At 43.6% G+C, this 13409-nt stretch overlaps 1 protein-coding gene across 7 annotated transcripts in view; it reads right to left on the bottom strand.

Annotated features, from left to right (window-relative positions):
* Nucleotides 1-13409, bottom strand: part of ARHGEF28 (Rho guanine nucleotide exchange factor 28) — a 232915-nt gene that overhangs the window by 64424 nt on the left and 155082 nt on the right. For 5 of the 7 annotated variants that reach the window (XM_019482597.2, XM_059725094.1, XM_019482621.2 and 2 more), the window contains 4 exons: nucleotides 11656-11857; nucleotides 9900-10011; nucleotides 1870-1950; nucleotides 1073-1115 (listed from right to left, as the gene is read on the bottom strand). In XM_019482597.2, the coding sequence (XP_019338142.2) occupies nucleotides 1073-1115; nucleotides 1870-1950; nucleotides 9900-10011; nucleotides 11656-11857 (438 nt within the window). The remainder of the gene's footprint in view (nucleotides 1-1072; nucleotides 1116-1869; nucleotides 1951-9899; nucleotides 10012-11655; nucleotides 11858-13409) is intronic. The other 2 variants (XM_059725095.1, XM_019482625.2) reach the window with 1 other exon arrangement.

Below are 13409 nucleotides of genomic sequence, written 5' to 3'. Positions count from 1 at the left end.
ATGACAGAGCAATTCATATGTTGCAAAGAACACAGAAAGATCCAATAGCTCAGAATGGTCTTAACAGTATGAATTCTTATATGAAATCTCTGGGTTCATCTTGTGAATCATGTTTTCACACCTAACAGTGCCACTGTGTGGCACCCTGCAGCACCCTTGAAAGAATCTCAAGGCACCCCGAGTGCCCCATCTCAAAGCAACACTCAGGTTGAAAATCACTGCTTTTTAGATACCTGCGTCTAAAGTTGAAGGGTAAAACTAAATTAAGGCTATATATACAACCTGGAGCTAAGTTTTAAGTGCCTGGCTGTGTATCCTCAGTATTTTAAAACTACAGTATTCTATATAGTCTATATTCAACTCTCACAGCACACTGGTACAGGACTATATTAGCTCTGTATTCTGTCCCTCACAGATGTCAATATAATTGTGCAACTGGGATATGATTAATATCATTCTGAATCCTAAAAATTGTGTGGCACGTATGTGGCAGGACACACAATATTGGGGATCTAGGGAAAAAATATTGTTGTATCCCAATCATGAGACACATGGGTAGGGAGCCTGGCATTAGGAATCAAGTCCCCAATGCCAGGGTACCAACCTGGTCAGATGTTCAAAGGTTGCCCCTGGAAAATGCAGTATCAGAGATAGGTGGCTAATGTTGTGTTTCCTGAGGCACCCTTTTAGCCTGCTGATGGGTGGGAAAGCTATCAGCTGATGGACGCTTAGCCTTGGCAGGCTGAGAACCAACCCAGTACAGCCCTGTCCATACAACGTGGAATATTATTGTGTCTAGTTTCTCCTTTGGTTGCGTCATTAATTGAGCATGTGGCAGGGTTACTATATGTAGCGTGATTAACAAGTTAGTCACATAAGTGTAACATCTACCAGGGACCAAATACCTCATGGCTTAACAGGGCCTACTGCTCGGTTTATCTGAATTGCTGCTTTTGAGTTATAATACTCATCGCAAGAATCTGTTCTACTAGTGCTTAACTATTCCCATTAATATGTAAATTCTGGTAGATACATATTACAACATAGAAATGCTTTTGATTAGTATCAGTACCTTTTTTCCCTTGACTGTTCTGGCAAGCTGTATGCTCGTTGCTCTACAAAACACAAAAAGTTAATGAAAACTAAGGTTGTTATATCTGCACATTTCTTTGAAGCTCATGACCTCCACCACGATGTAATCTCAGTTATTATATGCTAGCAATGTCATTTGGAAACTAAGAAAGCAAAAATTATTAAAGGCTGGAAAATAGTACTTGCTTATTAAATGCCTTGTGTTTAACAGAATGTGTCTGGATTGAGGTTAATATCAGAGAATTGCAGTATCTGTAAATGGATGGATCATTTCTAAGTAGTAAGAAAAAGTAATATTTAGTTTGTCATTTTTCTATAAAGCTGAGTGTTTTATTGATTCATCCTTCACCCTTCTTTTTAGAGCCTTACTTGTGAAATGTATCCATGACACTTGCCCATAATATTCAAGATGAGAAATCATTAGGCCTTCTAAAGATTATCTGCAAAGCTACCATGGACCTTCTTCATCATGATACCTAAGCACCTGATTAACTTTGAGCATATGAGTAGCCCCACTCACGTGAACAGAACTACTCATTTACCTGAAGTAAAGTATGTGCTTAAGTACCTTACTGCATCAGTATAGCAAGCAAGATAGCATAATTTATCATAGTTTGCAATTTTTGGCAACGAGACCAAATAACAGTTCATTTAGTTGCCAGACAAAAGCTGTGTAACAGGATTGCTCTTCTGAAGAAATAAAGACCATGTTACCACCAAAGAATGAAGATAGCCTCATGCAAAATAGCAGCATTGGGTTGTCACTGCAGTACTTACTACAGGGATGGAGCAGAGACACTGATTTAGACAGCGAAAGAGCCTGGAGAAAGGATCGACCACTGTTCATGACCACGCCATCTACAGAGCAGGGACACATCTTTTAAAGTTGCAGACCAATTTCATTTTCTTTTAAATAAATCCATAGTCATTCTATTGCTAAATGTGCTTAAAAAAAAAACAACTTTTCTTGAAGTCCAGACACAAGCGGTGTATTTCCTGCTTTTGTATTGGATCTCATGATGTGTGAATGAAATTATGTGTACGAGTTGATATTTTTGGGCTCGATTTGCAAGCTGGCAAACTGCCTATACTGCAGGTAACACTGCAGGAAAGACACCCAACCAACTTTTGCTAGCAGAAGTCTAGCCATGAGAGTACACAGCTTGGCATGAGTTAGTTTACTCTGCTGCTCGTGCTGACCTGTGAGAGGCTGGACCTATACTGCCTCCAGTATCTAAGCTAGTTCATTTATATCTGACGCAGGTGAGTTGATATTACACTAGTTTGCAGTGCAGACAATCCTCTGTTTTGCCTGCATGGTACTGCTATATCAGGGCAGTTCCCATGCCATAAGCGAGGAAAACTGAGATATCAGTTAGTAGATGGTGGGGTGGAAGAGCCTCCAGTACATTCAGTAGATCCCTTGTAAGGAAAACAATGAACACTGACATCTCTGCAGCCACAAGCTGGCAGGAGGGCTGCAAAATGACTGCTTGTGTTCCATAGTTTGAGGAGAAGAACTTAGGTTCTTCCAAACCCCAAATGAACTCCTATTAGTGTGCTCTCGTTTTACAAAAAGGGAAAAGGGAGAAATTCAGGAATTAGTGCCTGATTAGGGGAAAGTACTTAAACATGTGCTTAAAGGTATCTGAATGAAACTTAGGATGTCTCCACTGCATTGGACATACTTTCCTGTGTGCCTTAAACATCTTCAGAAAAGTTTAATAAAAAAATACATATTGATGGGAGTTTGAGTATTATATCAGCTCTCTGAAGTGTTGCTTGTAGCCATGTTGGTGTAAAGACATAGGCAGACAAGGTTCTTTGGGTAAATGTGATATCGTTTCTTAGACCAACTAAATAGTTAGACAATTTGTTCTTTGCAAGCTTTTTGGCAAAACACCCTTCTTCAGGCATAAGGAGAGTCTGCTGGTGTTGTGTATGCTCTTCCGGGTGGAAAAGAAGCCAAAATGCAGGTCTGTGAAAATGCAAACGTGTGACAGTGAGGATCAGAGAAAATGGGAGATGATAGGTGTGACAGGTAGGTGGGGTTGGGTTGGGGGTAATGATGAACTGGTGATAGAATGTAGCTGGTAAAAGGCAGGCAGGTTACCTGGGGTTATCCTGTTAGGCAGGTTATAATGTGCCATCAATCTTATGGCTATATTTAGTCTATAATTTTTTGTATCCAGGAGATTTACGAAGTGAACTTCATAGGCTTCTCTATGAAAGGTGTTTTGTACATTCTCTTTCAGTATTAGAGAGATTGGAGAGAGTGGTTGTCTTGTGAGAAGTGTGCACCCACAGGTAATTGGGTATTCTTGTCTTTGATAGATTTTCAGTGTGCATTCGTGTTGGTATACAGTTGTTTTTTTGGTTTCTCCTACATATTTTCCATCAGGGCACTTAGTGCACTGGATAAGCAATGTTACATTTCTGGAGGTGCAGGTGTAAGATCCAGGAATGGTGAAGGTTCTGTTGTGGGGTGTAGTTATTGTGGGAATGTTGGAGATGTGCTGGCAGGTGTTACATTTCTTGTCTGGTCTGGTCTGGATCCATTCGGTGTGTTTTGGGTCATAAGACACTTGCTTCTGGTGATGAGATTGGCGAGGTTCAGTGCTTGTTTAAAGACGAGGATGGGTGGTTTTAGGAAGATCTCTTTAAGAATTGGGTCTTCTGGTATGGGTTGCAATTGTCTGAGGATTTTCCATATAGGTTCCAGGGAAGTATGGCATGTCATAACTAATGGTGTGCAATCTGTGGGGATTTTATTTTTGTACTGAATCAATTCTTCAAGTGGTATCCAGGTGGCTCTTTCAAAAGTGCAATTTATACCTCTCCGAAGGAGTGTCCTTGTTGGATGAAAGCACTTTTGAGATTTACAAGATGACAATTGCAGGTATTCTCCTCAGTGCAAAGTTTTAATAACCAACACTTCCTCCTGACCATGGGCACAGCTATGGACATCAAAATAGCCCCACAGTATGCCAAACTTATGGCCTACCTGGAAGAAGAATTTCTCAAGAACTGCACCAAGCAGTTTGATTGATTTCCATCACAAATTAAATAATCATCACTCCTCCATCAGACTCTCTCTTGAAGATTCCAGCACCAACATTTCCTTTTTAGATCCTTTATACCACTCCTTCGGAGAGGTATAAATTGCACTTTTGAAAGAGCCACCCAGATACCACTCGAAGAATTGCTTCACTACAAAAATAAAATCCCCACAAATCACAACGGACTGGGACTCCCCCACCATGATTCAAGATGGACTCAAGGGGAATGCCTCCAGACCTAAGGCTGAGAAGGACTGGGTTAGAGTGCTTCTGGAGGGGCTGGACGTGTTCAAATCAGCAGGTCCAGATGCTCTTCACCCCAGGGTGTTGAGGGAGCTAGCAGGGGTTATTGCAGGGACCTTGGCATGGCTTTTCAAGCGCTCGTGATGCTCGGGCCAGGTGCCAGATGATTGAAAGATAGCCAATGTGGTCCCCATCTTTAAAAAAGGGAGGAGGGAGGACCCAGGCAACTACAGGCCTGTCAGTCTTACCTCAATCCTGGGGAAACTCTTCGAGAAGATCATCAAGGAGCACATCTGTGATGGGCCGGCATTGGGGATGATGCTCAAGGGCAACCAGCATGGTTTCATTAGGGGCAGGTCATGCCAGACCAACCTGATTGCCTTTTACGATTAGGTCACAAAAGCATTGGATGCAGGTGTCGACGTGGATGTAGTCTTTCTGGACTTCAGCAAGGCCTTTGACACTGCCAACCACCCCATCCTCATTAAAAAACTTAGGCGACTGTGGCATTGATGCCTACACGATCAAATGGACTGCAAATTGGCTGAACGGTCGTACTCAGAGGGTGGTGGTGGACGAGTCATATTCGACCTGGGGGGAAGTGGGCAGTGGAGTCCCCCAGGACTCAGTCCTTGGGCCCACGCTGTTCAATTTCTTTATCAGCAATTTGGACGATGGGGTGGAAAGCAACCTGTTTAAATTTGCTGATGATACCAACATTTGGGGTGAGGTGGGCACGCTAGTAGGGAGGGAAAGACTGCAGAAAGACCTGGATAGGTTGCAGGGGTAGGCTAACAAAAACAGGATGCGTTTCAATACTGACAAGTGCAGGGTGCTGCACTTGGGCAGTAGTAACCAGCAGCACACTTATAAGATGGGAAACTCCCTTCTTGAGAGCATGGAGGCAGAAAGGGATCTTGGAGTCATTATTGACTCCAAGATGAACATGGGCCGACAATGCGAGGTCATGGTCGGCAGGGCTAACCGGACCCTATCGTGCACCCACAGGTGCATCTCAAGTAGGGCCAAGGAGGTGATCCCCCCCCCTCTACGCGACACTGGTCAGCCCACAGCTGGAGTACTGTGTCCAGTTCTGAGCACCCCACTTCAAGAGGGATGTGGACAACATTGAGAGGGTCCAGAGGAGGGCCACCCGCATGATCCAGGGACAGCAGGGCAGACCCTACAATGAGAGGCTACGGGACCTGATCCTGTTCAGCCTTCACAAGAGAAGGCTGAGGGGGGACCTGGTGACTGTCTATAAACTCAGTAGGGGGGACCAGAAGGGTTTGGGGGAGACCTTGTTTCCACTAGCGCCCCCCCGGGGTAACAAGGAATAATGGCCACAAGTTGTTGGAGAGTAGGTTTAGATTAGACATCCGTAAGAACTACTTCACAGTTAGGGCAGCTAGGATCTGAAACCAACTTCCAAGGGAAGTGGTGCTGGCTCCTACCCTGGGGGTCTTTAAGAAGCGGCTTGATGCCTACCTGACTGGGGTCATTTGAGCCCAGTTTTCCTCCTGCCCAGGCAGGGGGTCGGACTTGAAGATCTACAAGGTCCCTTCTGACCCTACTTCTATGATTCTATGATCAATAGCCAAAATGGTAAAATACAAACCAACTAGGGGTGCACCAATGAAGATTTTCTTGGCCAATGATGATAGCTAATTATTAACCAGCCATATAGGCTGATACCAATCTGATACCTGATTTACAGGAATGAACCTGGGCAGCTTGGAGAGTAGCGCCTTGCAGGTAAGTCTGTAGGTGGGAGAGGGGTGTGGAAGAAGGAAGGGGTATGGGTGGGGAGGAACAGATCAAGACCCTGCCATGGTGGGGGAGGGAGTGGGGCAGGCACTGCCCAACCAGGGGGTTGAACGTGTTCCTAGGGCCAGGAACAGGACAGAGCCACAGGCAGCTCAGCCAAGGGTCATGGGGGGAATAGGAGGGGCAAGGGGAAGGGCAAGGAGTTGTGGCTCTCTGCTATTGCACGCACCAGGGGGAACATGGGGGCATGTGTCCCCGTATGTGCATAGGGCAATGGTGGACTGCCAGGCTCAGAGCCAGGGGCTGTATCAACCTTTTCCTAGTGGGGGTGTTGACGGAGGCTGGACTCTGAGTGGGCAGGGGCAGGGAGGGTGGCAGCACTGGGCTACGGGGGGCCTGAGGAATTTTGGGGTGGCTATAGCCCCTCAAGTCCTGTCCCATTTCCCTCCCCCCCCCCCCCCCCCGGTGTGGCCCCTGCTCAGGGCATTCCACTCTGCTGCCTTTCCCTTAGAAGCCCGCCAATGCAGGGCAGCCAGGAGATGTGTGGCCTGCTCAGGGCTCTCAAGGGAAAGGCAGCAAAGTGGAGTGCCCTGAGCAGAAGTGGCACTCTGGGGGGGCGGTCTTGGGGGGCTATAGCTACCTCAAAATTCCCCAAAGTCCCCTGTATTTACCCCTCCCAGTGCTGATGCTGCTGCCCAACCTGCCCCTGCCTGCTCCAAGAGCAGCCCTGGCCAAGCCCCCCCCACCAAGAACAGGTTGGCAGAGCCCCTGGCAGGCAGCCAACCCTCGACCCACACACAAATTTGGGAGGGGGGGGGGGTATGTGCCCACCAGGCCTTTCCCAGAGATGCACACAGCGGTGGGGAGCCCCCTCCCCACTCCCTCGTGCCTGGCTACAGTCCTGTAAATCAGTTGTCAGATCAATATTGGCCAATATGGCTGGTTAATAATTGGCTATCGGGATCAGCCAAGAAAATCTTTATTGATGCACTCATAGCTCCATCCCAGTCCCAACCCTGGAGTCACATTTACCACCCTGGCTAAGCAACGCCTGCTCCTGCCATCATATACAAGAAACCCCTGGACCCACATACCTATCTGCACAGAATCAGCAATCACCCTAAACACACCAAGAACTCTGTAACATACAGCCAAGCCCTCCAATACCACTGAATTTACACCGAGAAAACCCGCGATCGTCACCTCATAAATCCATGCTGGGCATGCCACGTGTTGAAAAACTGTCATATTGTTGCTTTTTGGTGCATCCCCAGGTTGCATCCAGTATCACTCAGACTTGGTTTGCCCATGGCAGCAACACAGTCCTATTCAGCAGCTACATGGCATTTGTTTTTGGCCTGCAGCATGCACAGAACAGGACCTGGCTGGCAGGATCCACTTTCACAGCAGCTCTCCTTAGCACAGTTCAGTGCAATGTAGACATGCCCCCTATGATATTCAGGAGGTCTGACCAAATGCTGTAATGGTCCTTTCTGGCCTTAATTTCCATGAACAACTGTGCTTAACTTTAAAGCACAACTAAAACCCTTGCTGAATGGGAGCTGTGCCAGGGTGCTTAGGGCACCTACCACTAAGAGAAAAGGCAGCCAGAAAAGTTACCTGCAGATGATGAGAGGGGCTAATGAAAGCCTCACCTGACTAAGAGAGGGCTGGTCTTAGACCGGATAGAAGTCCAAATCCTGAGGGAAGCAGGCTGTAAGATCCTGGAGGCTGCTGAGGGAATATCTGAGCAGGATGGCTACAGTTCTAGAATGCCAACACACAGAGTACAGCCAGCAGCAGTCAGGAGGTTTGGGAAGGACTAAGGGCTGCAGGAGGTCCCTAGGGGCCCACAGCCTAGAGAGGGGCTGAGTGTGGGATCAGCAGGATCCAGGAGCCCTGGGGCAGCCTCCCTTATATAAAGCAAATACATCAAGGCATGGTGAGCGAATGGAGGGGTGACTGAGCCCCGAGTGGGTAAGGGCTAAAGAGACTCTAGGGGGATTCACAGCCACTCCTGGAAAGACACTCTATTACAGAGGCCTTTACACCATCTGGAAGACAGGCCCTTGATTTTTCCTTCTGTTTTTTGTAGATTTCTCACTTAATCTACAAAATGAAAACTTCAGAAAAAGAAAAAGTGACACAACCCCCCAAATAGTTTAATCTACTGTGAGGTGCTGCAGTTTTGAAGCATTGAGACTGCTCTGAGCAGAAACAAAACTTATGTGCAGATTTGAGTGATGTAAACTAAAACTTGAGAAAAATGTTCACCTACATTTAACCAAAATGGCTGTGTTTTGACATCTGCTACTGAGCATCACATAGCATGCTTCATGCCTGTAAAGCTTTAACTTGTGCCTAACTTTAAAGTCAAGGATACCTACCCCTCATGTACTTAAAAGTTAAGCATGTGTGCAAGACTTTCCAGGACTGAGGTGCAAGCAAAATAAAATTGACTCATAAGAGATTAAAGATGTGAATCAGGATAGCACAGGCACATTCGTAAAGGAAGCCTAACATGCTTCTCTGTATAAATGATACAGAATGTCTTGAGGGAAAAAAAAGTCTTCAGAAAGGTTTAATAAAAAACCCCCATATATATGGGAGTTTCTATTTGGGTATTATATCAGCTCTCTGACATTGTAAACTAACTGGTTTAATGTACTAATAGAATGAATTGAAACAGTGCTTCAACTTTATAGTGAAAGAAGGCAACCCTGGTATACTGAAAAGTTAAAGTTTATTTTATTTTCAAGTCACGTGTTCCCTTACAGTTTAAAATATGTATTTTGTCTGATTTGAAATTGTAAGGGTTTTTTTCAGAGAAAACAGAATAAGCAGTTCTTAGTAATGTGGCCCATGACTAAGAGTATATATATAACACACTGCATGGATTCCAAAGGTCCAGTGCAGAAAACCTACACCAAGGAAAGCAAGGATTTTTTGTCAAGCTAGAAAATAATTAGTGAAAACAAGAAAACCAGCTTGAAAATATCACAGGCTGCACCATCAACAGAACATTAATCTTCTGTAACAGTGCTAAATTGGGAGGTTCTTACAAGTTTTCTCATTTCCTGGGCAGATGCATATTAACTTCAATAAAAATCTCTAAGTTATGTCCGAGTAAAAACTGAAGACCAGCAGGTTAGCTCCTGCATACCACAGTAAAACACTTGGATCTGGTATGCAGGGAATATGGATCATTAGAATCCCTTCCAAATCATGTCATGGAGCAAGGTGGCCTTTGCTCCCCAGATTATGGAAAAGTTCCCCAACAGATCACATGTCCCTAAGAATCTCATGAGACCACTTGCACAGAAGACCTTTGCCTACACACAGGCTTTGGCCACTTCATCACATCTTCCACTGGGCTTCTGTGGCTGCTCCAGGGACATCCAGTGTGTGTGATGGGGATACCTGGACAACTACTTGGAATAGAGGAATTTCCAGTCTCCCTGCTATTCCCCCCACCCTCCACCTTCCCACACCCCACGTGGACTGAGGACCAGTAGTACACCTGTTTAGGACTCTGAAGGGGATGACTGAAGGAATAAAAGTCTCACTTTCATATGGGCCAGGTAAGCTCTGCACATAGGAAAGGAGGGGAAAGCATCTGTGCATGGCTACCAGGAGGATAATCCAGCCCTAAATGAAGAACTCAGACTTTGCCCTGTCATAAACAAGCATGGAGTGAGGCATTCCAAGATATGCAAACACAACAAACCTGAAGCTCACCTTCATTTGAATCACAAACTGTGAAGTCCCGTGCAAAGCGGGATTTCCCCAGAAAAACTTTGGGTGAGGAACAGGAGTAGGAACGTGATCGAATTCCTGAAAGTAAAGATTCCTAGAAGAAATGAGAATGAAAGAAATGTGTGATTTTAAGAATTAAACATAACTAAAAACTGATTGCTTGAATGAAAGGAAACATCTGGGATAAATCTTTCCTAGATTCATAAAATGTAGAATTCAAAGAAAATGCAAAGAAAATCACTTCTAGCTTTTAACTCTGGGAAAACCTTGGCTCTTTACAAAGGGCAGGATTCTTTTATAGAATAGGGAAACTTGGCACATGTGCAAATTAGAAAGAAAAATCTAAAAATCCTAAATTATTTCAATCTGGTGGGTAGAGAGGTCTAAACAATGATACTATCACACTGACTCTGTTGGCTAATTCTCTGTAAAGGGAACAGATTACTTCCTGGATACTGTGGCTCTATTCATTTTAGTTCCAGATTCAAAGTCAACTTCAAAGGCTCTAGAAGAAATAAGCATGATGGTCTGAGTGCCATCAGAAGGAAATTCTCATTGCAAAATAAACACCAATTTAGCATTAAACATGCTCTCTTCTCCAAAGAGAACACTATGAGATTGAGTTACTGCTGCATGAAGACTGGGAAACCTTTCACCCCTAGTGAAAACAGTAATTTGAACTCATTGGCTCTGAGCACCCTGACACTGCGAACAACACATTTGTAATGCAATGTATGCTGATCGTGAAATACAAATAGGAATTTCTAATGTGCACTTGTTGTAGAGCAAGTTTCATGTTGCAGAGACATTGTTAAAACAGCAGTAGCTTTCAAAATACTGGCTGTATTGTACGTTGCTTTATAGGATAAACACTACTAGGTCAGTTCATGTGAAAAACATCGTGTGGAAGAAAAACCATTTACATTTCAACTGAGAATATTGCTAAGCTGCTGATAGTGAGAAACTAGATTATAAAATATAGCCGTCTTGCACTTAGGATGCATAATTGATTCTATTTCCCATCATGTAATCTTTTCCCACCCTTATATGAGAGTTCAGATGAAACCCAATTTCATAGGTTTCATAGACATTAGGGGCTGGAAGGAATCTCATGCATTCATTGGGTCCAGACCCCCCACCGTAGGCAGGAAGTCAGCTGGGATCAAGTGACCCCAGCAAGAAATATATCCACCAATGGAAGCTAAGAATTTTTATCTCTTGAATAAAATAAAAATAAATCTGATGTTTATGTGAACAAAAGAGAAAGGAACTCTGCATGTTTTTGAAGTTTCCAGAAATAGCTCCTCAAGGCTCAATGAAAATTAATGTAGCCAGAATATCTATGGAAAATATCAGAAGAGGAGGGGGAACTATACTAGTCATTGTTTAAAAGCAGACCCTCCCTGTTGAGTTTTAAAACAGAGGATTGGTTTACATGCTTTCTTTTAACACTCCATACCTCACTGTAAAGATGTTAACTTTATTCAGGTCCAGAGCTTGTTGCAAATTTTCTGAAAAAGTGAAGTTTTCACTAAAATGGCCAGTTCATTGATCCCAAAATATTGAAATTCAAAACATCTTGGGAGAACCGATCTTTCATCAGGACAGTTCTGATGGAGCCCAAGCATAAGCATAATTGGGAATTGAATATTTCCCTTCAAATTTAAATACATTTTTAATATATATTTTCAATGATTTAGTTGAAAATAAAACTAAAACCAAAATAATATCCAGATACCTTGGGGTGCAGATTCTTAGATGATGAAAGAGATTCCATCCGATTAACATGAAAATCCAGATTAGTACTTGTCTCAGAAGAATCTAATTCATCTCTGCTATTAGCCAAAGTTATTGAAGAGTTGACGGAAGGAGAGTGAATGTGGGCTCTTTCAGAAACCACTTCACCTCTGCTGTCCACTTCAAGGTCATCAAGACTAGAACTAAAGAACACAACAAATAAATAATCGTGTTTGCAGTGATCTGACAATCTTCCTTTCAAACTTAATGCAACAAGCAAAGATAATTCTACAAAATCTTGTACATGGCATCTAGCTTATCCAAAACCTTTTTTTGGCAAATCATGTTCCAGGCCCCCCCTCAGCTTTGTCAACACTTCAATAAAGCTCATAGTTTTTTTTCAGTTACTGCTTGCGTATACCACAAAATGCAATCATATTGTATGATCAAGTCAAGATACAAGCACGCTGCAACTGAATGGACTTCAAAAGTGAGATGTGGCACTTTTCATACAATTCTCCCTAGTATATGGGAATTAATATAGGGTGAAAAGGAAAATAATAATACACACAGTGGCAGAGTGCTACAGGAGATTCTTAGAAGCCATTTTAAAAACATATAGAAGAACATATAGACATATATAAACATATAGAAGAAAAAAGAATGTTGGAAGAAACCCTGATTATTTCAAGCAATTAGAATATATGATTAGTAGGATTTCTTGAATGTTATATTACAGTGTCCTTTCCTGGCAGTAGCAACTCTACAGGGGGTTCTCTGTGATCTGTGTGTCCCTTTGTCTGTGTACGTAGCTCATGGGCTCTTTATTAACGTGATTGGGGTGAATGGTTGACTGCTTGTAATAACATTCCAGTCTTACAGCACAAATCATTTGGATTTTGTCTGGTATTTGTCAATAACTACAGATCCAGCCTAGGAAAATTAGCCTAGCAACCCTTTCACGTAGCATTAAAGTTTCCCCTAACTAAAAGCTTTATTTTCTAACATATTCTAAATCTGGTGTATCATTGAACATTGAAAGACGTTTTCTTTTCTGTATTTCCCACTGACATGTTTGTGACATTGCAGAAATATATTAGTTATTCCCTTCATGATTTAGGGTCCCAGTTTACAAGCGGGGAAAGCGTCACTCTCTAATGGCCCTATCAAGACGGCAGCAAAATTGGCACAAGTGAAAAAGCACTGAGCTAGGTGCTCCCTAATATATGCAACACTGCACAACTAAAGAAAAGCTTACCATATCAGGGCTTCTCTAGGTAAGTTACACTTGAAGTTTCTCTAATAAAGACAAAACCTGTATAAAAATTACTTAAATCTGTTTTTTACTGAGTGTTCATAAAACCTTGAGATTTCATAGATTTCATAGACATTAGGGCTGGAAGGGACCTCGGAACATCATCGAGTCCAGCCCCCTGCCCCAGAGGCAGGAAGTCAGCTGGGGTCATAGGATCCCAGCAAGATAAGCATCCAAATTTCTCTTGAAGGCGTTCAATGTAGGTGCTTGAACAACCACTGGTGGCAGGCTATTCCAGACCTTGGGGGCTCGGACAGTTAAGAAATTCTTCCTTATGTCCAGCCTGAAACGGTCTTGCAGGAGTTTATAACCATTCGACCTTGTCATCTCTTGAGACGCTCTGGTGAACAGAGGTTCCCCCGGATCCTGGTTAGCACCCCTGATAAACTTATAGGTGGCCATCAGACCGCCCCGAGCCTGCACTTTTCCAGGCTAAAGAG

The sequence above is a fragment of the Alligator mississippiensis genome, chromosome 3, assembly GCF_030867095.1.
Source record: "Alligator mississippiensis isolate rAllMis1 chromosome 3, rAllMis1, whole genome shotgun sequence".
NCBI classification, from domain to species: domain Eukaryota; kingdom Metazoa; phylum Chordata; order Crocodylia; family Alligatoridae; genus Alligator; species Alligator mississippiensis.
This window is presented reverse-complemented; position numbering and strand designations above follow the sequence as displayed.